At 42.1% G+C, this 24,179-nt stretch overlaps 2 protein-coding genes and 1 pseudogene across 2 annotated transcripts in view; 2 read left to right on the top strand and 1 right to left on the bottom strand.

Annotated features, from left to right (window-relative positions):
- LOC110185535 (uncharacterized) overlaps positions 1–13,632 on the top strand; it is a 156,177-nt gene extending 142,545 nt beyond the window's left edge. Inside the window, exon 6 of the mRNA XM_086837977.1 lies at positions 11,259–13,632. Coding sequence (XP_086694103.1) covers positions 11,259–11,457 — 199 coding nt within the window. The 3' untranslated portion in view covers positions 11,458–13,632. The remainder of the gene's footprint in view (positions 1–11,258) is intronic.
- Positions 4,460–9,644, bottom strand: LOC147642883 (uncharacterized; annotated as a pseudogene).
- A 978-nt stretch (positions 13,633–14,610) lies between the features above and the next one.
- Positions 14,611–18,562, top strand: LOC147642884 (uncharacterized). Its single transcript, XM_086837978.1, has 3 exons — positions 14,611–15,213; positions 16,070–17,234; positions 17,394–18,562. Exons 1-3 carry the CDS (start codon positions 14,611–14,613, stop codon positions 18,560–18,562), a joined length of 2,937 nt encoding a protein of 978 aa, XP_086694104.1.
- Positions 18,563–24,179: the final 5,617 nt, after the last annotated feature.

Raw genomic sequence — 24,179 nt, forward strand, 5'->3', positions numbered from 1 at the left:
AAGGAAAGCCATGAAGATTCTCCAAGCAAATATGCTTAGAAGCAGAACGGCAAATAACTTGCTGCACCAAATTGTGCTGGAAAACCAAATTGACGTTGTTATCATAAGCAAACAATATAAGAAACGGGACGAAGGCGTCTGGCTAGAAGACGACACAAAGACGGCGACAATCTGGATCCCCGACCCTACCACTCTTTCACACAGAGGCGACAAAAAAGGAAGATGCCATGTTCTAACACAAATAAGAAACTGGACAATATTCAACTGCTATTTGACCCCAAGTGACGACATTCAGACTTTCCAGACGAAACTTGAATGTATTGAAGACAACGCCAGGCAAATAGGAGGAAACCTTATAATAGCAGGAGACTTTAACTCAAGGGCTCAAGAATGGGGCATGGCATCAACTGACTCTCGAGGCCGTAGAGTCCTAAATATGGCTGCAAGTATCGGAATGCTAACAGCAAATGTAGGGCAATACCGACATTCCATCGAGTGGGGAACGAGGGCACAATCCCCGACATAACCCTAGTGACAGAAAACTGTGCGCACAAGATCTCCGATTGGAAAATCCTCGACACCTACAACGGAAGCGACCATAACTATATAACGTTTAACATAGCAGAAAACGAAGTGACTACAGTGAGACCAACGAGAAAAGGATGGAACGTTAACCGACTAGACAAGGCAAGGCTGATACAAGAAATTGACGCAAGGCAGAACCGACAGAGCGGTGGTAACGCAGTTAGCAACAACCTGGCAATCATAAAACAGGCCTGCAACGCTGCAATGCCAAAAAAGGGCAATCCTCGAAGACAAGGACAAGAAGCGTATTGGTGGACAGAAGAGATAAAAGCTCTTAGAGAAGCGTGTATTAAAAACAGACGCCGCCTTACGAGGGCTAGAGGAAGGGGGATTCTCACAGAACTTAATGACGAATTTAAGAAATCCAAGAAGGACTTAAATGCTGCCATCCGGAAGAGCAAAACGGAAAAATGGCAACGCCTTTGCAACGACGTCAACTCTGACCCATGGGGGCTAGGGTATAAAATCGTGATGAAGAAGCTGAGAACAAGAAGCACAACACCAGAACTGGAGGAAGAACAAATGGACCATATAGTCAAAACGTTATTCCCCACTCATACAAACAGTAAAGCGAGAACTTCTCCACCAATAGCAGAACAGATTGAACTCTTCACAGTGGACGAGCTACTGAAAGCGGCAAAAACCTTAAAAGGGAAGAAGGCTCCAGGGCCCGACAACATCCGAGCAGAGGTCCTCAAAATGATCGCGGAGAGCAGACCCCAAATCCTGCTGGATATGTATAAAGATTGCATTACCAGCGGGAAATTCCCCGACATCTGGAAGAGGTAACGATTAGTTCTCATAAGTAAGGGCAAAGGAGATCCCCTAACCCCATCAGCTTATCGACCACTATGTATGCTTGACACTACCGGGAAGCTACTAGAGAAAATGATTAAGCCACGCCTATCAGCAGCGATCGAAAGAGGTGGGGGTCTTTCACCGATGCAGTATGGCTTTAGGCCAGGCAGGTCGACCATTGAAGCAATCCAAGAAGTCGTCAACCAAGCGCTCAGCAGCCAACAAGGCAACCATTTCTCGAGGCCGGTAGTTCTCCTAGCAACACTGGATGTTAAAAACGCATTCAACAGCGTTAAATGGAACAACATAATTGATGCCTTGAAAAGACGATTCCAAATCTCAGGATACCTGATGCGGATAATACAGAGCTACCTTGAGAACCGACGACTACTGTACCAAACAAAAGCAGGAGAGAAATGTATAGAGATAACTTCAGGAGCGGCACAAGGATCAATACTTGGACCGGAGCTTTGGAACATCAGCTACGATGAAATTTTTCACCTAGACATCCCTGAGGGCACGACTATTGTGGGGTACGCGGACGACATAGTCGCAGTCATTACAGCTCGAAATACCGAGTACGCACAACGTATGTTGACGCAAGTAATGACACGCGTAAAAAGCTGGCTGAACTCACACGACCTGAAACTGGCGGACGAAAAAACAGAGCTACTTTTAGTCAGCAGAAAAAGGATCCGTCTAGAAATAGACATGAGAGTTGGAGAGACTTTAATAAGGACGCAGAAGGTTATAAAGTACCTAGGAGTTAGACTGGACTCAAAATTGACATTCAATGCACACATACAAGAGACGAAGAAGCGGGCGACCGAGACTACAAAGGCGCTTAGCAGACTCATGGCAAACGTGGGCGGCCCCTTACAATCAAGGCGGAAACTCTTAATGGAGATAAATCACGCAATCATGCTGTACGGGTGTGAGGTCTGGGCAGGCACCCTTGAGACAACCTGCAGGTCAAAACCTCTACTTGAGGTACAAAGAACCATGGCTCTACGAATCGCGAGTGCATATCGAACGGTATCCGGCCCTGCTGTACTAGTAATTGCAGGCGCCATACCAATCGACCTATTGGCCAAAGCGCGAAAACAAATATATATGAGGAGACAGGAAGGAGAGACGACAAGAGGCTTTATTGAGCGGACCAGAGAAGTAATTCTCCAACAATGGCAGGAAAGATGGGCAGACGAAGCAAGGGGAAGATGGACAGCTAGACTGTTACCAAACCTGGTAGCTTGGTACGGAAGGAAACACGGAGATGTGGATTACTACGTCACGCAGATGCTGACAGGCCATGGCTACTTTGCCGCCTTTCTGCACTCTATAGGGAAAAGAACCAACGCCAGATGCGTATATGGAGATGCGGAGATGGACAGTGCTGAACACACCATTTTCCACTGTAAGAAATTCGGACCTGCGCGGAACTGCCTGGAACAAGCTGTTGGGGCAATAAACCCAGAAAATATTGTCACGAAGATGATAGGCAGCGAAGACACGTGGAAACACATCGCAGGATTCGTGCAGAACATTCTCAGATCTAAGAAGCAAGATCTGGACGAATTAACTGGGTAATCTGGACGCAGAAAGAAGATGAGAGCGCATTGCGCTGAATTGGCGCCACCTTAAAGTAATGCGAAAGCTGTTCCGAGGTGGGAACACGGCCAAATGCGAGGGGGGGGTTTAGTGGGTGCGAGCCCCACATACCTTTTTTGCGACGGCAATAGGGAAGATGCGTTAGGACTACTGCACATATGCGGGGAGATAGCGGCTTAGAGTTTGGACCCACTTAAACAAGATGACTAGCGCACAACGAAAAATGGACAATGAAGGAGACGCATTCAGGAGGAGCAGCTTGATGACAAGATCACCGGACAACACCGTGGGGATGATAACCCATCCAAATCCAAATCTCGCTGACAAGGATAACCCAGAGAATGAATACGGATCAACCCCCCTACCAACGCAACAGACCCCACTGCTTACACAGACTACAAAGATAAGCTCCCTGCGACAGGAGCTGATATACAAGATACAGGCACTAGAAGAGAAGGCCTTATCAGAGTGCAAGGCAATTCTCAAGAAAATGAAGATCGCAATGCAAAAGCAAAGGAATATCAGCATGGACGTAAAGGATGGCACCTCAGAACTCAGTTAGCTCTTTGATGTCATGGAAAACTACCGATCTAGCTGGAAAACCGCAGAAAGGGAGCGGTCAAAGGAAAAGAGAAAAACCAATGAATACGCACTTGGCAATACAGTGAGCGAAACCCCCACTTCGACACTTCAGAAGAGGATGGCCACTAGCCCGGCGGCGCAGGAGAGGAGTAAGAAGGTAAAAAATAAACAGGAAATAAAACAGGAAAACGATGGTTTTCAGACGGCGTTTGTTACGTTACCAACGGAAGACGCTCTGAAGATACTGACGGAAAAACGAATAAAAATAGGATGGACCCGATGCCGCGTTAAGCGTTGTCTCGATATAAAGAGATGCTGCAAATGTTTCGGGGTGGGACATTTGCAAAAGGATTGCAAAGGACCGGATAGGAGAGACCTCTGCATTAGATGTGGTGAAAGTGGTCATAAAATGAAGACCTGCACTAAAGCTCCGAGATGCTGTATCTGTACATCAGAGAACAGGAGCGACGTCGGACACCTCCCTGGGACGGCGCATTGCCCCAGTGTGGCCAGGAAAGGAAAGCCATGAAGATTCTCCAAGCAAATATGCTTAGAAGCAGAACGGCAAATAACTTGCTGCACCAAATTGTGCTGGAAAACCAAATTGACGTTGTTATCATAAGCAAACAATATAAGAAACGGGACGAAGGCGTCTGGCTAGAAGACGACACAAAGACGGCGACAATCTGGATCCCCGACCCTACCACTCTTTCACACAGAGGCGACAAAAAAGGAAGATGCCATGTTCTAACACAAATAAGAAACTGGACAATATTCAACTGCTATTTGACCCCAAGTGACGACATTCAGACTTTCCAGACGAAACTTGAATGTATTGAAGACAACGCCAGGCAAATAGGAGGAAACCTTATAATAGCAGGAGACTTTAACTCAAGGGCTCAAGAATGGGGCATGGCATCAACTGACTCTCGAGGCCGTAGAGTCCTAAATATGGCTGCAAGTATCGGAATGCTAACAGCAAATGTAGGGCAATACCGACATTCCATCGAGTGGGGAACGAGGGCACAATCCCCGACATAACCCTAGTGAAAGAAAACTGCGCGCACAAAATCGCCGATTGCAAAATCCTCGACACCTACAACGGAAGTGACCAAGGACAAGAAGCGTATTGGTGGACAGAAGAGATAAAAGCTCTTAGAGAAGCGTGTATTAAAAACAGACGCCGCCTCACGAGGGCTAGAGGAAGGGGGATTCTCACAGAACTTAATGACGAATTTAAGAAATCCAAGAAGGACTTAAATGCTTCCATCCGGAAAAGCAAAACGGAAAAATGGCAACGCCTCTGCAACGCCTCAGCAACGACGTCAACTCTGACCCATGGGGGCTAGGGTATAAAATCGTGATGAAGAAGCTGAGAACAAGAAGCACAACACCAGAACTGGAGGAAGAACAAATGGACCATATAGTCAAAACATTTTTCCCCACTCATACAAACAGCAAAGCGAGAACTTCTCCACCAATAGCAGAACAGATCGAACTCTTCACAGTGGACGAGCTACTGAAAGCGGATATGTATAACGATTGCATTACCAGCGGGAAATTCCCCGACATCTGGAATAGGCAACGATTAGTTCTCATAAGTAAGGGCAAAGGAGATCCCCTAACCCCATCAGCTTATCGACCACTATGTATGCTTGACACTACCGGGAAGCTACTAGAGAAAATGATCAAGCCACGCCTATCAGCAGCGATCGAAAGAGGTGGGGGTCTTTCCCCGATGCAGTATGGCTTTAGGCCAGGCAGGTCGACCATTGGAGCAATCCAAGAAGTCGTCAACCAAGCGCTCAGCAGCCAACAAGGCAACCACTTCTCGAGGCCGGTAGTTCTCCTAGCAACACTGGATGTTAAAAACGCATTCAACAGCGTTAAATGGAACAACATAATTGATGCCTTGAAAAGACGATTCCAAATCTCAGGATACCTGATGCGGATAATACAGAGCTACCTTGAGAACCGACGACTACTGTACCAAACAAAAGCAGGAGAGAAATGTATAGAGTTAACTTCAGGAGCGGCACAAGGATTAATACTTGGACCGGAGCTTTGGAACATCAGCTACGATGAAGTTTTTCACCTAGACATCCCTGAGGGCACGACTATTGTGGGGTACGCAGACGACATAGTCGCAGTCATTACAGCTCGAAATACCGAGTACGCAAAACGTATGTTGACGCAAGTAATGACACGTGTAAAAAGCTAGCTGAACTCACACGACCTGAAACTGGCGGACGAAAAAACAGAGCTACTTTTAGCCAGCAGAAAAAGGATCCCTCTAGAAATAGACGTGAGAGTTGGAGAGACTTTAATAAGGACGCAGAAGGTTATAAAGTACCTAGGAGTTAGACTGGACTCAAAATTGACATTCAATGCACACATACAAGAGACGAAGAAGCGGGCGACCGAGACTACAAAGGCGCTTAGTAGACTCATGGCAAACGTGGGCGGTCCCTTACAGTCCAGGCGGAAACTCTTAATGGAGATAAATCACGCAATCATGCTGTACGGGTGTGAGGTCTAGGCAGGCACCCTTGAGACAACCTGCAGGTCAAAACCTCTACTGGAGGTGCAAAGAACCATGGCTCTACGAATCGCGAGTGCATATCGAACGGTATCCGGCCCTGCTGCACTAGTAATTGCAAGCGCCATACCAATCGACCTATTGGCCAAAGCGCGAAAACAAATATATGAGAGGAGACAGGAAGGAGAGACGACAAGAGGCTTTATTGAGCGAACCAGAGAAGTGATTCTCCAACAATGGCAGGAAAGATGGGCAGCCGAAGCAAGGGGAAGATGGACAGCTAGACTGTTACCAAACCTGGTAGCTTGGTACGGAAGGAAACACGGAGATGTGGATTACTACGTCACGCAGATGCTGACAGGCCATGGCTACTTTGCCGCCTTTCTGCACTCTATAGGGAAAAGAACCCACATACCTTTTTTTGCGACGGCAATAGGGAAGATGCGTTAGGCATTCCCCCTCCTCAACCCAAAAAAAAAAAAAAAAAAAAAAAATATTATTATTATTATTATTATTATTATTATTATTATTATAATTATTATAATTATTATTTCAATATATATTAATTTCTTTTTCTGTGAAAGCATAGGCATTTTGGTAGATGAACAATAAATGACTATCATAACAATGATCACCGCAAGCTTCCACTTTCTGTGTGTGCGGCAGACGAAATAACAGATTACTGTTCTGTGCTCTGTGCGTATTAGAGAGCTTATTAGTTTAGTTGTCAGCTCCTCTTTCCGCCGCTACTGTGCGCGCGGTTTTATCTCAGTTTCGCATATACATTCGCTTTGATTTGGCAGTTGCCGGTATTAATCGGTAACAACGAGAGGTATATCAAGTGTTTTATATTATTCTTTATTTACCTAAAATGTAAAGTTATTTTACATATCGTACATATATTTCACTTATATTTAAATTTAAAGCTTACACACTAATGTTACATACAATCTTATACTAAGCTTACACCAGTAACAGAAATATACATAGTTAGTCGTTAAGTGAACTCCGATTATGGCGTTTCACTCTGAAACCAACGTCGAGCTTTTTAATTGCATTCCGTTCTTTTCATGCCGTGAGGTATTTACTTTACTTTATTACGAATAAATTATTTTTAAAACTTATATCTTACTTGAAAAACTGGTGTAATGTGTACCGTTATATTTTGTATAATAATTTGAAATGAAATAAAGATCAAATATTCATAATTTTAAAAATCAATCAATTAATTCAAATATTATATTATGGTGTTCCTTTTTTCTAACTATGTCAGTAATGTCCTGATAAAAACTTTCTGGATCGTAATTAAAATTCAAATCTTGTTAACTGTTTTGTGTTGTGTATAAATCGTATTTTATATCACAATTTATTTTGTGCTCCTTGGTTTGCTTAGCATTATCGCTGTCGCGACTGCAACTTAGTGTTTATAAGTTTTCTACCTTCCATGCTCTGCCGTTCTCTCTTTCTCTCTCTCTTGCTGTGTCGCTAAAATTAACCCACCCTCTCTAATGGTAAAAATTCTGCAAAGAGGTTCAACATGCAATCTCATTATCTGTTACAGGCTTTGCAAAAACGAGGTGGCTGGACAATCAAAGATGTAAGCAAATTCAGTGTTTAAACTCATTTAACAGTCTTCAGATGTTAGACGAGTCTCAGTCGGATCCCAACAACTCAAAGTAGGTTCTCCTCGCTCTTAGGATAGGGTTCTGAGATAGACTGAAAGATTTGGTTTCCCAATTTACCGCGAAAATAATAGTGCTCTCAGTGATCTCCTTCATGTCCCCTGGGAGCTCTAAATTAATGACCCCTCAGAGCGCCTTTAATGTTAACGCCTAAGGTTTCAAGTTCGGAATACCACCCGCAATTGGAATAGCGGAAACCAGTAAGCTTGCTACTTTTGGCCAAAGTATGTTGTTATCAAGGAGTAAAAAGAAAAAAGGCGGCCTGTACAAGTAAATATTCACTTATTTGCTCAGTTTGTATTTATTAGAGTGCAAGAGGCTTACGTACTTTTCCAAAGAGAATTCTGATAGTCTTTCGTTCGCTTCCCAGGGTATCGTGTTCGCAGTAACCCGGTTAAGGCCGAAGAAACTTGGCTCCTGCTATGAAAACTTTATACTTTCCTTATTCTGGATTGACTTCACACTCTTGTGATTATGAATTACGTACTAGCACTAGCTCGAGTTGTTGCGTTTGTTTGAAAGCTTCTTCTCACTTAATATTTTAATAACAAATTAAAAAACGATTATTGTCGATTTTATCACCAATGGGTGCAACAAAAACTGTCCACGATTATGTTCACGGATTTGTCGGGGATGGCGAGAGAGCAATCTGTTCAATGGTTTCCAAATATTCGCAAGCAAGACACTCATTCTGTCTAATAATTTAGAAATTACCGACCTTAAAGTGAGATCTGGGAATCTGCTCCATATTATATACTCTCTAATTAAGTACTTCGGACCTGGTAGAATACAATAAAAGCTGAGCTCCGTTTTGATCCACACCGTCATAGGTCGTAGTAGTACCAGCCAGTGTCATTTTGACTTTCTCTTCTACTCGTATTTGTTGGACTGCTCTATGCCTTTCCGTTGTTCCAGACTCTTCTATCTGGTTTCCTGGGAAGTGTGTGTCCAGTAGTGTTTCTAGTGACTCTTCTGCTGACATCGTTCTTGTGCCGTCAGTCCCCTATATAAGTGTAGAGCCAGTTTGCCCCCTTGCTAGTACCTTGCTCTGTCTAGCCGTGTCTTTTATTCCTTCTAGTGATCCCCAGTAGCTGCTCCAAAATTGTTTCTTGGCAGCGTATTCTTTGTATTCTTTCTGTATCTATTTGTACGGTCGCCAATCCTTTGCTTCGTAGCTTGTATTGAAGGTCTTCCTAACCTTTTTCCTGAGTACGCTTGATTCCTTGTTCCACCATTGTGGGTATGTCTTCTTTGAGTACGTGAGTCTGCATGTTGAGAATGTTACTGAAGTCGATTCCTTCTGGGGTAGACCGAATCTTTGTCCTTATATTTCTCACCTTAGACTGGAAAATTTTCCCGTATTCGTCCCACTGTCGTCGGCATCCTCCATTTTCCTACCTTGTAATTGCTGTTCTCTATTTGGAGAGTTATATCTAGAACCGCTTCCTTGATATTCTTCCGTACTTGGAAAAATTGAGGTGGGCGTGTCGCCCTTGTTACAAATAGTGACGTCACGACATATAATACAATCGAAAAGAGACTCACCCATATCGTTTGTTTTCTTACTTCCCCATAGCGTGTGCCTAGTCGCACCCGAGGATAAGCGTCGTCTTGGTGTCTTCCGCCCACTGCATCACCCTAATGAAAGCTTCAGGGGATGCCGGTTCGTGGTGGGCCATGTAGCCGTAGGCTATGAGTATAGGTGTCCCATCTGCTGCTTCAAACCTGCCCACTGCTAGATCTGAGTTGCTAAGGTTGGGTTATAGAAGTGCGGCCTACCTGTCGAGTTGGTGTATATAGTTATATATTCTTTTAGAGCCATGGCAGAGTTTTGCCCGTCCCAAGACCATGGCTCTTGTATTAGGCCGATGTTGGTGTCCTTCTCTCGGAGAAGCATTGCAAGCTACGCTTCAGATTTATCTGCACGACAGTCGGCATTATTGCAGGGTGGTGTTGGGGGTGTCGTAACCGATGGCCAAGTCGTCCAACAGCTTGTTGGTGTTGTCGACTTCGTCTCCGAGGATATCGTTCGGCTCGGCTAGGAAAACATTAATCTTGGGCGAACCTTGTGGTCTAGTTCTTCCAGTTAATCAAGGCATCGCTGGTTGATGAGGAACAAGAACGGCTGGGAACCAGATGCGAGCCCGGGGTCTTCTTGGGATATCCTTGGCAGGGACTAGCTTCATGCTAATCTTAGCAACGCACTATGCCAGGAAGTCCCTCGACTCGTCGTCGCACCTGATCAGTCGGTCTCTCTAACCCCCATGTCTGAAGAGTCAGAGGAGGGTGTCTGGTCTGTGTCTGGTCTGCCAGACTGGTCTCGACCTCCTCCCATTTCTCCATCAGCAGGCTCCCATCGTCTTTAAGCTTGTCCACCAGTGCCATGGCAAGGCTTTCTCTAGCCACCTCAATGAACTTCTTCGCCGGTATGACGAAGGATGTTACTCTCAGGGCCCCCTTCTCATTCTTCGCTCTCTTATGAGCGCCAATTTAAAATCGAGCTTTGTCCGCTTTACCTAGTTGGTCAGCTTCGCCCTCCTTCTCATTCTTGGCTATCTTTGCCAGAATGATCCGGACCTTTGCTAGCCTGCGCCTTCTTGAACGACTTCCCACTCGGGCTTTGCTTGATGCGGTGAGCGATTCAAGATAGAAAACTATAGAAAACAACATTTTTAAACCTTTTTGGAAGGCAAATGTTCCAATCCCTGAGCCACGCGTCATGATCGCCTCGCGACGGCAAAGACAAATATCAACCGAGCAAAAAAACAAAATGTCTTAAAGGGGTTGCATGTTTTTGTCCCTCTCACACGCGATATGATTTTAAAAAAGTTTCAGAGTATGATTCAAAATTATTTACTAATACTTGTATCAAATAAAAAAAAATAGCTTATAAAAATGTCGAAGCTTCATACAAATTCTTTTTTAAAATCGATTTTTTCCCCGAATTTTTTTCCATACCGGTTATGATGAATTTGATCATGATTCGAGCAGCGACGTCGGCATCATGAATTACCCATTTTACATAAACGTTGGGTCCTACCCATTGAACGGGTTCGCATGAAAGTCTGCATGGATATGGCTAAAAAGTTCGACTTGGTTTGGCTGGTCGCCTACCCCTCTCACCTTGACGTGGCTCTTCTTGGTAGAGTTTGCTTTTGGTTGTGCCGTTTGGGTAGTGCTTGCCTTTGCAAAGCGGATTTTTAGTTGTTCTCAATGTTCATAATCGCCCGCGTTGCCCGCGTATTTTATATAAAAGTTTCGAATAAATAATTTTGCGAAATTCATTGTTACCTCGTGGGCCAACAAAAGTACTCAATATTTAGAATGTAGGTAATACCGCAAAAAACCGGGTCTTAAGTTATCCGAGTGTCAGAACGCACAAGTTTTTTTTAAGAAAACACCTATTTACCTTTCTGACGAAGAAGCAATCTTACCGTTAGTAACTTTATTTTCCTTCATTTTAGGTATGCTCAGTATTCCCATTTTAAAATACATTCAGAGGCGGATTATTATAAGCTTGAAATAGACGGATATGAAGGAAATGCTGGGGATTCCCTAAACGACCCTTGGTATGGATCTAATAATAGCCCATTCTCGACTTATAATAAAGATAACGATCGAAGCTCGCTTAACTGTGCAAGCATGCTAAAGGTAAGTCGATAAAACGAATTAAAGTAGTTTCCGAACATATTCCTTAGTTTCTCCGGGTTGATTGGCAAACGATGGATTTTAATGTAGACTACACGAATCAACCAAATTTAAAAATCTAAGAACCAATAACTGGAATATACTTCTGAGAAGGTATTCCATTCAACTCAAAGAATCTGGGTCCGGAATTTTTTTTTAATTTGATAGCTGGAATTGTTCGCCCATCGTTTGCCCATGTTTGCCCACCCTTTACTTTTTGATACCCACGTCCAGTTTTGAAAATATGAAACTTCAAACATTTTTAAATTATAATTTTTGCCCACCCCCTAAAATTAAATATTCTTAACAAGAACCGATTGACCACGTCTTAAAACGGAATAAAGTCGTTTGCCCACCCCTTAAAACTAAGTTTTAAAAAAAAAACGTTTGCCCACCTCTTAAAACAAAATGAAAACGTTTGCCTATCCCCTAAAACTAAATATTTTTAAAAAAGAACGATTGCCCAATTTAAATTTAATTAATTAATTAATTTAAAAATATTGTTGGCCCACCCTCTGAAACTAAATTTCTTTCAGAATTAGCGATTGCCCATCCTTTAAAAGAAAATAAAAAATCGTTTGCCCGTCTTTTAAAAATATAAAATATCCTTTGCCCACCCTCTAAAACTAAGTTCTTTAACAAAACACGTTTGCCCATCTTTTAAAACTATCTTAAGTCGTTTGCCCACCCCTTAATACTAAATATAATCGTTTGCCCTCCCCTTTATTTTAAATATTTATATTAAAAACGCCCACCTCTGAAAATTACATAATATCACCTTTTGTTTTATGTTTACAGTTGTTCAATCCCTAATATTGGTTGCAGAAAGTACTTTTTACAGAAAAAAAAAAATATTACAAAATTATTATAAAATCTGCTTTGAAAATGGTTCGAATTGCTACGTTATAAAAATTCTACTAAAAATTTTTCAATACCATTTCCCATTTTTTTAATTTTGCACAAAACATACCAGCTATGGCCGATTAACTTCTTACGGCAGGTGACAGGACAAAAAAGCACTACTGCAAACATGTGGCAGACAGAGTGAGATTTTGAAACATTTTTGAAGTTTTATATTTTTGAAACTGGACGTGGTCAAAAAAAAAAATAGTTGGTGGGCAAACTGTTCCAGTTTTCAAATTTTCAAAATTCAAATTTTCCCAATACAATTTTGAAAATTTTCTAAGCTTGAAATTTTTTCAAAATTCTAAAGGGTGAGAAAACAAAATTATTGCGATTTCAAAAAGTAAAAAGTCATCTTTTGGATTTTAGAAAAATTATGAAAATTTTCAAAGTTGAATATTTTAAAAAACTGGACGTGGACAAACAAAGTAAAGGGTGGGCAAACATGGACAAACAATGGGCATACGATTCCAGCTTTAAAATAAAAAAAATAAAATTCCGGACCCAGCTTCCTTGAGCTATTCGATTCCGGGCGTCGATTAATAAATATTATAGGAATTAACTTTTTTTTTGAGTGTTCTCTAACTAACTTTTTATATATTAAGTCATATTGAAAATAGACATTGTGTACACATAGTTCATACAGAAAAACGTTTTGGATAGCTTTATTAAGGGTATACATATTGTGGGTTCGGTTTTTGAGTCGTCCGATACATTTAAAAATTTAATCATGTGTAGCATAGGAAACACACAAACTATATAATAGAACGAAGGCAACGCTAATAACTATATATCGATATCGCACGAATAAAAAAGTACGCCACATAACTTTCGGACGCCGATTGAGAAAAAACTCTATTTGTAAGATGATGTCAACAACCTAGTGATGGCCAAAATTTTGAGCACCTGAGTCGACGCTGATGATTAAGACTTGTTAGGGAGCCTAAGACTTGCAGGTCGGAAGGGACAATTGTGTTTTACCGTACCGCAAGGGACATGTTGCCCAGCTTTACATTAGCCAAAGCTTTTCACCTAAGCTTGCGACCGGCGTTCAAAGCAGGAAGCAAAAGTGGCAAACTAAAATTCTTCTCTCACATGGAACTACTTTTGACGGCGGTCGATCATTCTAGAACTTTCTTTCTCTTTTTCTAAGTCGCTCCTGCGTATTGGATGTCGCTGTGTTGTGGTTGCCGCTCGCTGCGGTTGCAGTCAAGTTAGAAGTAGTAAAGTAATTAAAAGCGGAAAAAATTCAATAATAATCACGTTTTGCAATACTTTCTTGTGAACTTTTAAAACGGAATTAAATAAGTAAGAAATAGGTATAAGGTCAGAAATTAGTAATGTGAAAAAAAAGAAAAGAATATTGAAAAGAGACATGGCAGGACATAGCGTGGCAGGGGTAAAATGAGAAACCTCGGCAAAGTGTGTTGCAAGTTTCAGGAAAAGTAAATTAAATACTTGCTACTTACTTAATAACATACACAATGGACTTGGTTAGACTAAGAAGGAAAGACTCTGTATGGGAACCACAAAAATCTGAATTCTGTCCACCGGAGCACCCTAAACCCTAATTATGTTTTAATACATTCTAGTTTTTGAGGAATTAATCGGTCGTTAATTATTACTTCTTTACTTATTATTATTTTGCATATTATCATACCTAGTTTAATGAACATAATTGTCTTGTTTACAACATAAAGCTTTAAGCTCACACTCATAGCCAAAATGCAGTATAAGTGCATGAGTATTGGGACATCACGCGATCTTTATTTTTCTTCTGCACGCTTCTATTTTTCGCCAGTTAGATCTAGTTGGAATTTACCCGCAACCGCTCGCTTATCGCACCCGCTTATAAAACTTATTCTAAGACGCTACATGAATTAATAAACATAAAACACCTAAGACAAAAATAATACAGTCCACTGCATTTATAAACATAACAAAATTTGGTCCGTTCGAGTAGCCGGATAACCGCGATTGCTTTTGTGTTTATTTTCGTGAATAATAAACCACAGATAAAGACTTTTCTTCGTAATGAACCCAATAATGCATCGGACGATTCAACAACGTGGTGCCTGCAAGGGGCAAATAACTCGCACCCTTAACAGCGCTACAGAGTTTTCAGAGAGATGTGATAATGTGGAAACTCTGTAGGTGAAGCTGAATCGTTTAGTAGCAACTTTCGACCACTTTATGGAGCTCTCCGAGGATTTAGTAGCATTCAACATGGAGGAGGGATATGAAGACCCTGGCTTGGATATACCCGAATATGAAGACAAGTTCTACAGCGCGCACGCTATTCTTAGTAAAGCCATAAAGGAGATGGGAGGGCAAGATTATGGCCAATACCAGCCTAACCTTTTGCTCTCAAGTACAGTGGAACGTCTATTTGAGGGACAAAACCAACTATTGGAACAAATTCATTCCTCATCGGGAGCAACTGACTTAAGGTTTGAGAAAATTCGGATTCCCACATTTTCTGGAAAATACGAGGATTGGAGCCAGTTTAGTGATCTGTTTCTAAGCTCAGTAGACAATAACAACAAGCTTTCCAAGTGCCAAAAGTTTCATTATCTGAAATCATATTTGAATGGTGAAGCTTTGTCCCTAATTAAACATATTGCCGTTTGTAATGATAATTACCAAGACGCATGGGAGAAATTGGAAAATCGTTATAACAAGAAAACGCTCATCGCTCGAACGTTTGTTCAGAAGTTTCTGTCGTTGCCTACCGCTACCAATTCGAATATCGCTGAGTTACGTAATGTAATTGACTCTGCCGACGAATGTATTCGTGGCCTGCACGCGCTGAACTGCGACAGCCGCGATGTATGGCTAATTCATATTTTGCTCTCAAAATTAAGTCCTGTAATCAAACAGGCTTGGGCCAACTGTAATATCGGTCAAAGAAGAGGTCACCATAAATGATTTATTTAGTTTCCTTTTTGCTCATTGTGATACTTTGGAGTCTTGTCAGGAGTTACACGTAATACAACCGTCAAGACCAGCCCAGAGTAAACGCCGCCAAGTCACCTATCATGCAAGTGGATCAAATCAGCAGTCCCGCGAATGTATTTATTGTCAAGGTCAGCACAATATATATGCATGTGCTGAATTCAAAGCTCTAGATGTACTAGACCACCGCACCTTCGCCAGGGATACTAAGCTATGTTTCAATTGCCTGAGTCGATCTCATCAAGTCAGGGATTGTAACTCATCGAACACTTGTCGTCAGTGCAATGCTAAGCACCACACTTTAGTTCATCCGGTTGAGTCACGATCGGTTCCTTCGGCTCCTGCTCATCTGTCTACTGCTGAATTCAATACGATTGATCAAGTTGCTGATACCGCCGCTGTTAGTCATGACACTCTGGAGAGGGCTAATAATTAAACCATACTGCCAACTATTCTGGCCAATGTAATCGACACATGGGGCAACAGGACCACATGTCGGTTATTGCTCGATACTGGATCGACGATAACTATGGTAGCCGAGTCGTTCATCCAAAGGATAGGAATTTCACGCACGCACGCTCGCATCTCAGTGGCTGGATTAGGTGCTAACCCGGCTGGTGTTAGCCGAGGACGTGCCAGCTTTACCCTGCTCTCAAGAACCACTACTGCAACCCTGGAGATCTCTGGTCTAATTATGAGTTCTCTGACTTCTTTGATTCCATGTCAACAGGTCAAGACCAGCTCTCCTATCTGGAAAACGATTTGCAGTCTTCCATTGGCTGATCCAACGTTTGGAGCTCCGGGAAAAATCGACGTTATTCTGGGCGCTGATCAACTGTGGAGCATATATACTGGAAATCGTCGAGAGTTTGGTATTGAATACCCCATCGCACTACACACTAATTTTGGTTGGGTTATTACAGGCAGCTTCAACGATTCCACCGAATCATGGACGCACGCACAAGCCCACCACACATACGAAGATTTGGATTCGTTAGTTCGATCATTCATGGATATGGAACAAGTTCATCCAAGTAAAGCAACGATAGACTCCAGTGATCCTGCAGAACAACACTTTCTGGCAACGCATGCTCGCAGAGATGATGGTGTATACATTGTTCAGTACCCATTTAAGGAGCCCATTACGCCAATTGGATCAACGTTGCCACAGGCTTTAAACCGCTTCGCCGCTTTAGAGCGGAAATTTCGGAAATTCCCTGGACTTAAACAACAATACGTAGATTTTATGGATGACTATTTGAAAAGAGGACACATGGAATTGATACCTGCAGCTGCAGCGGCTGAGGATTCAGCACATTGCAACTATTTGGCGCACCACGCAGTGTTTAAACCAGATAGTACTACCACACGTTGCCGAGTGGTATTTGACGGCTCAGGAAAGGATTCCACGGGTCAATCGCTCAATTCGCGGCTTCACATAGGTCCACCTATTCAAAGGGATTTAATTGGAGTATGTCTTCGTTTCCGTCAGCATCTTTATGTATTTTGCGCTGACATCGAAAAGATGTTCAGAGGAATTTTGGTCTCAGACGAGCATACGCAATACCAACGTATAGTTTGGAGGAAGGAGGAGAACGCCCCACTTGATCATTATCGACTGCTGACCGTCACATACGGATTAGCTTCATCGCCGTTCTTAGCCGTCAGGGTTCTTAAGCAGCTTGCGATCGACTATGCAGATTTGTATCCGAACGCTGCTGTCATTCTTAACAGAGACGCTTACGTTGATGATATTACTACTGGATGCGATAAAATTAAGGATCTCATTGCACTCAAAGATGAACTAATTCTACTTCTGAACGAAGCTCAATTCAAACTGCGAAAGTGGAGCTCAAACTGTTACGCACTCTTAAAGTCATTACCACAGGAGAATTGTGAGTATCCTCCTGACGCTTTCGAGCATGAAACTTCTGATCGAGTTATCAAAGTTTTGGGACTATGCTGGAAACCAAGAACTGACTATATCTCCTTCAAGTTAGAAACCCCTAGAATCACAACAACTTTAACCAAACACACTTTGCTTTCTGAACTAGCCAAGATCTACGATCCGCTGGGTTTGATTGCGCCCACAACTGTGTTGTTAAAGATTCTCTTTCAAGATAGCTGGCTGAGTTCTGTCGAATGGAATGAGATATTGCCTTCGCAATTATGCTCACGGTGGCAACACTTCGTATTTCAAATGCACGTATTGGAAAATTGTCGAGTGCCTCGTTACATAGCAGCGCCGCACCAATCGATTGAACTGCATGGATTTGCGGATGCCTCATCTCAGGCATATGCAGCCGTCATCTATAGTCGCGTCGAGGTCAATAATGGATATGCAGTGAAGCTGATAATGGCAAAAACTCGCGTGGCTCCTATTAAGCCTATTTCCATTCCTCGACTTGAGCTAAACGCAGCCCACTTACTCTCGAAATTGATTTCACTGGTTAAGCAATCACTAACTACTCCTATTTCCAGAATCAATTGTTGGTCAGACTCTGAAATAGTCTTACATTGGCTATCATCATCTCCACGGACTTGGAACACATATGTTTGCAATCGCACTGCTGAGATTCTGGAGGCATGTCCACGAAGCTGCTGGCAGCATATTAGAAGTGGCGATAATCCAGCTGACTGCGCATCGCGAGGACTATTTCCAAAGGACCTCGTTGATCATAAAATCTGGTGGAATGGACCAGCTTGGTTATCTCAGTCACGTTCAACTTGGCCATCCGTTAAGGCCAAGTTTGTTTTGTCGACAGAAGAACAGGCATGCTTAGAGGTAAAGGCCGAGCCAAAGGTTAATCTACACATTTCCGATGACGAAAATGAGCTTACCTGTATGATCAACAAAGCCTCCTCATGGTCTCGTTTATTGAGGACTCTGAGCTACTGCATTCGTTTCGTCCATCGTCTTCGTAAAAGGACTCAACTTTCGGTGTTCCTGTCGGCGTGGGAACTACAATATGCACGATCTAGAATATTCTCCCACGTCCAGAAGGAGTTTTTTAAAATGGAATACAAGCAGTTAAGCACCGAACAGCCATTGTCAAAGAAATCTAAGTTGATTCGATACAACCCCTTTATAGACGAGCAGAACGTAATGCGTGTTGGTGGTCGCATAGACAATTCTATAGCTAATTATGATGCAAAACATCCCATAATTCTGCTGCTCTACTTGTTCGATATCAACATGCTGCCTCGCTACACGCTGGAGTAGAATACACTTTTCACAGTTTACGACAACGATATTGGATTCTAGGAGACCGAAACCTCGTCCGCAAAACCATATTTAATTGCAGAACTTGCTTCATGCAGCGAAGACACACGAGTTCTCAACTTATGGCTGATTTGCCCAACTTCCGAGTTCAACCCGCCCGTTGTTTTCTTCACACTGGTTTGGATTATGCTGGACCTGTAACAATCAAAGTATCTACAGGTCGGACACCAAGATTTGGAAAGGCTTGGTTTGCAATTTTCGTTTGTCTATGTACAAAAGCGGTACACATTGAATTGGTCAGTGATTTGACAACATCCGCTTTTATAGCCGCCTTTAAACGATTTTGGGCTCGACGTGGGCCAATATCAGATTTATATTCGGACAATGGCACTACGTTTCATGGGGCTAAACGAGAATTAGATGAGATGCAAGGGATCGCAGTTGCCCAAAGTCAAAATGAAGAGATTTCAAGCTTCTTCTCGACTCATGAAATTAATTGGCATTTCATCCCGCCTTCTGCACCCCATTTTGGAGGGATTTGGGAAACTGGAATGCGATCTATAAAGATGCACCTAAAACGAGTTACTGGCAGCAGTGCATTAACATTCGAGGAATATTCGACACTGTTAATTCAGATAGAAGGACTTCTGAATTCTCGTCCTTTGTGCGCACCCAGCGATCACAGCCTTGACCCGCTAACCCCTTCTCATTTTCTAACAGGTCAGCCTCTTACTTCGGTACCGGAGCCATCTTTCCTGGATGCACACATTGACAGACTGCAGCGCTGGAACCGTCGTTCAGGGGGGCCGGTATGTTGAGGAATTAATCGGTCGTTAATTATTACTTCTTTACTTGTTATTATTTTGCATATTATCGTACCTAGTTTAATGAACATAATTGTCTTGTTTACAACATAAAGCTTTAAGCTCACACTCATAGCCAAAATGCAGTATAAGTGCATGAGTATTGGGACATCACGCGATCTTTATTTTTCTTCTGCACGCTTCTATTTTTCGCCAGTTAGATCTAGTTGGAATTTACCCGCAACCGCTCGCTTATCGCACCCGCTTATAAAACTTATTCTAAGACGCTACATGAATTAATAAACATAAAACACCTAAGACAAAAATAATACAGTCCACTGCATTTATAAACACTAGTATTGGAAGTTTGTTTGATATCGATAAGTAAGTTTTATTGATCTGTAACTAAATTAAAAAAATCTTTTATTTGAAATAATATAAATATTTAAATTTAGGAGGTTGTAGTAATTTATTTTGCAAATATTAATATGTAATTTAATTATTATAATACACACTATATATATATACATACACTCCGAGAAAGTTCGAGGCGTGTGTGCTAACGGTGATTATAGGAACGCCCGCGAGTGTGCTCCTGTGATAACTTTGCTCTGGAAAAAAGTGAAAAGAAGCAGAGAGGATTCACATTACCTTACTAATCCGGTGCGGTCACGATGTCCGGGGGTAAGAGCGTATTCTTCTATCCCCTAACTTTCTCTTTGGCACTATATTTTTGCCTGTTTAACTTGGGTCCCACAGGTCTGATCGCTTCTGAGCAGCTACGTCGCACTACATTGCACATGCTCCCTAATGTTCTGATGCAACTAGTTTGCCTCTTAAATGGGAATTGGGAAATAAATCTTCTAACCGGAATGTCTATTAATAACATAATTACTCCAGGTAGCAGCCACAATATTGAATATCAATACGTGGAAATCCTACGGTCAGGAAATTATTGAGACCTCACCAAACGTTCCAAAACACGCTGTCGTGGCGGTGGCAGACTTGGCCTTCACGTTAGGTAATACTCCAAGCCTGGAGAAAGTACCGGGTAGACAGCTGCTTTAAGAAGAATTTAATCGCAAAACTCACAGTTTCCGTTCCACGAGTACATGGAGCTCGTGGAGTACTGTACTGAATAAGAAATGGCGAAGCAGTGATAGGGGAGGCAACCGGAAAACCTATAGTAAAATCTTGGCACTGGTGACGAGAAGGGACAACAGTCAACTGACAGACCTTGGACGCACCGTAAACAAGGTTCGCAGTACTACGAGAGAAAACCTACTGGAAGGGCAAATGTAATAGTCGGAGGCGACTTCATCCACCTCGACCAACGCCAGGGGAAGGGGGGTACTGGAGGAGTTCGCCTCGACACACGTTGTTCTTCTGAGCGATGGAGCACGGCACACGCTGAGCACCGCACACTTATGCGAGTACAAAGCCAGATGGCGACTTTGTGTCGCATATATAGGTTCCGTTTGAGTTACCGAGTGCAGTAAGCCCTACAAAACAGCGAGGAAGGATCTCAAAATGGTCATAAGGGGTGCGAAAAGGGACTGATTAAGGTCGGTGGAACCGTGATAAAGTGTCAAAGAGCGATAAAGTGCCTTGGGATTCTCCTCGATACCCGGCTACCGTTTAAGAAGTATCTGCAGTACGTGCAAAAATAGGCCAGTGGGACTGCAGGAGCACTATCTCGCTTGCTGCTGAACACCAGAGGTCCAAAGCATATTACCAAAAAGCCGCTGAAACAAAATCATGCATGCGGAGAGTCAAGTGCTACGTGTGCCATCCGCGTAGCGAGCGCTTCTGGAACGATCTCGGACGATGCAGTGCTGGTGTTAACCATCCTGGTCCCACTGCCGGAGCTCATCCGTGGGAGGGCGGATATGCGTAACGCGCTCCGCGCTCATCAGGGACCCGTCGCCAAGGCCAAGTTTAAAAGCGCTGCCAGAAGGAGCTACCGGAGCTGGCTGGCCAGGAGGGATGCCTCGTCTAACGGACGATTGACGCTCAGGCTGATCCCCAACATCGGATGGAACGGAAACATGAGCCAGTGGTTTTCTACCTGACCCATGCCCTGAGCGAACATCGCTGCTTCCGTACCTACCTCAAGAGGTTCGGCCACGATGAGGAGGAAAGCTTCCAGATCAGAGATAATCGAAGACGCTGGCACATCATCTTTGAGGGTAGCTGATTCAACGAAGAAAAGGACGCTCTGGTGGCGGTAACACGGCAAGAGAAGGGGGCGGACAGTGTGAAAGTCTTTCAGTCCGTATGGTAGTCGCCTGGAGCGATATGAGCCGTTGGCTGTTGAAAATGATGTTATATCTCTATTCTTCTTTTCTAGTCCTATCTGGTGGAATCCAGACATTAGGTCGAGGCATGATTAATATTTTTCTCTTCCTAATTGATCAAGAATATCTTCTATTCTTGGCAGTGGAAATTTGTCTGATAATAGTTTCTTATTTATTTGACGATAGTCTACTGCTAATCGCCATATTTTTTCCGTTGAATTCGGAAGTGGTATCTTTGGAACCAAAAGTAATGAACTATTATATTCGGATATTAATGGTTCGACAATTCCATCATATATTAATTTTTTAACCTGTCTAGCGATTTCTGGTTTTTGACTATCTGCCATACGATAGTTTTTTATATAGACCGGTGTTTTATCTGCTAATCTGAGTTTTTGTTTGTAAGAATTGTTAGCTGATATTGGTTCTGTTTCTAGACCAAAAATATCGCTTAATTCGGTGCATAAATTAGTGAGTACTGTATTAAACTGTTTAGGAAATCTCAGTTGTTTTAAGATTCCTTTGGTTCTATTTTCATTTTCTAATGGTGTTGTACAAATGTCATAGTCTTCCATTGGTTCGATTTTGATCTTTGCGCCTTCTATTATGGCGTCTTCAGTTTTTGTCTTTATAATGCGAATTAGTGCGTTTTCACTATCGACAATTGTGCTTGCTATTATTATGCCCGGTTGTAGCTCCTGATTTGGTACTACAACTGTTTTTTCGTTAGTGAGTACTTTGACTTTTCTAATTACTTTGCATCTGGCTGGCAATAATAATGTGTTTGAATCTAAGTTGTGTAAAATTGGAAGATTTATATGTCTATTGAAGTTATTGGGTCTTATTATGAACCAGTCTTGATTGCTTTGGAATTTTAAAATGCAATTCTATTTTTTAATAAAATCTAAACTGATTATGCCATCGCATGGTATCGGAAAATTCTCAGGTACTACATGAAATTCGTGTGGCACTAGAACATCCTGATCGATTGCTCCTATAGACTGTATGGTTCCTTGCCCTATACCTGTAATATTTGATATATTTTTCTTAAATATAAGTTGTTATATTCATTTACTTTGTCTTTTAGCAAGGAAATGTCAGCACCTGTGTCTATTAATAATGTAAGAATTGTGTTTGTTTTGTGGTTTTTAGCTTTAATAAAGATACTCAGATTTAGGTTCAAGTTAAACACCTTTACTGCTGATTGCTTAAGGGGGTCTGGCTGTTTTTCGATTATACGTTACGCACATTTCAGTTGTTATTGCCGTTTTGGTTTTGATTGTAATTTTGGCTTCGGCTACTTCCTCGGTTACCTCCGCCTCTGTTATTACCACGGCCGCGATAACTTCCGCGACCTCTGTTACTATTGTTATAATTTTGGTTATAATTCCGGTTGTAATTATTTCTGCCTCTACCTCGATAGTTGGCATTATAATTACCTCCTCTATTATTCCCATTATAGAATAAGACTGTGTTAGAATTGCCGGTCATTTCTGTTCAGCAATGTATATATTTTTCCATTGCATCATTGAATGTACCAAATGTATCCGCTGTTAAAATCATTTTCAGTAAGTCATTGGCACAGTTTTTGATCATTACCGATATCGACTCTTTTGTCGCGAATTTGTCGGCATTATCGGCGTCTTATCCGCTGTCTATGTAAGCTGCTTCTAGCTCCTTACGCATGTTGTCTATTTCAGTAGCGTACTGGGACGCGGTATTGCCTTTTTGATGGGCATTTCATAATTTGGCTTTTATAACGTCAGGTGATTCGATTTTACGTTGGCCTGCAATATTTCAATTATTGCTTGTATAGATGTCGCATGTTGGACATTATACGTCAGTGGTCCAATAATTTTGGTCTTGATGACCTCTACAGCTGACTTTTCCTGGTCTCCCTTGGTTAGACCTGTCAACTTGAGTGCTGTCACAAACCTGTTTAGGTGGAGTTTCTTACCATCAAATTCAGGTATTGTGGAGGATACCTGTTTAATGTATGCCCTCTGAGCTTTCACTGTATTGGCCATGTTTATTGTAACTTGTTGTAATGGTTTTGGCTTTCTTCTATGGATTCGATATCGCTTTCGATATCAAAGTCCTCTTGCTGTTTTCACTCGTCCAGGTCTTTTAGCTGGTTTTCGTCGAATTCCGCTATATTGGTTATGTCGGTTGGGACTTCTATTATGATACTGTGTCTAACACCAGTATTATGTAGTCTTCTGCCGAATGAACTGAGAACTTTTAAGCATTGAGCTTTATGTTCTTCAGTGAGTTTGCCTTTGTGTTCTAATATTAGTTTTTGTAACGCGTTGTATTGCGTTATCAATACTTTTATATGAAAAATAAGCGTCCACGATTTCTATTGTATTTACAACAATTGCGCTATTGTCGTCCGCTTTGGATTGTCTGCCGCCCATAGTGTTATGATTTCTAAGCAATTATAGGTATAAACATAGATATATCTTGAATAATTGTTTTTCCTCTTTTTTTTTTGTGTGTATTGAAACTCTATATCAT

The sequence above is a fragment of the Drosophila serrata genome, unplaced genomic scaffold (genome assembly GCF_035046125.1).
Source record: "Drosophila serrata isolate PLE 108 unplaced genomic scaffold, ASM3504612v1 contig_337, whole genome shotgun sequence".
Lineage (NCBI taxonomy): Eukaryota > Metazoa > Arthropoda > Insecta > Diptera > Drosophilidae > Drosophila > Drosophila serrata.

Coding starts and splice junctions, on each gene's coding strand:
- LOC147642884 (XM_086837978.1), top strand. CDS start 14,611: ATGGAGGAGGGATATGAAGACCCTGGCTTGGATATACCCGAATATGAA. Junction 15,214..16,069: donor TGAACTGCGACAGCCGCGAT/GTATGGCTAATT, acceptor CCATGTCAACAG/GTCAAGACCAGCTCTCCTAT. Junction 17,235..17,393: donor GTCATTACCACAGGAGAATT/GTGAGTATCCTC, acceptor TTTCTGAACTAG/CCAAGATCTACGATCCGCTG.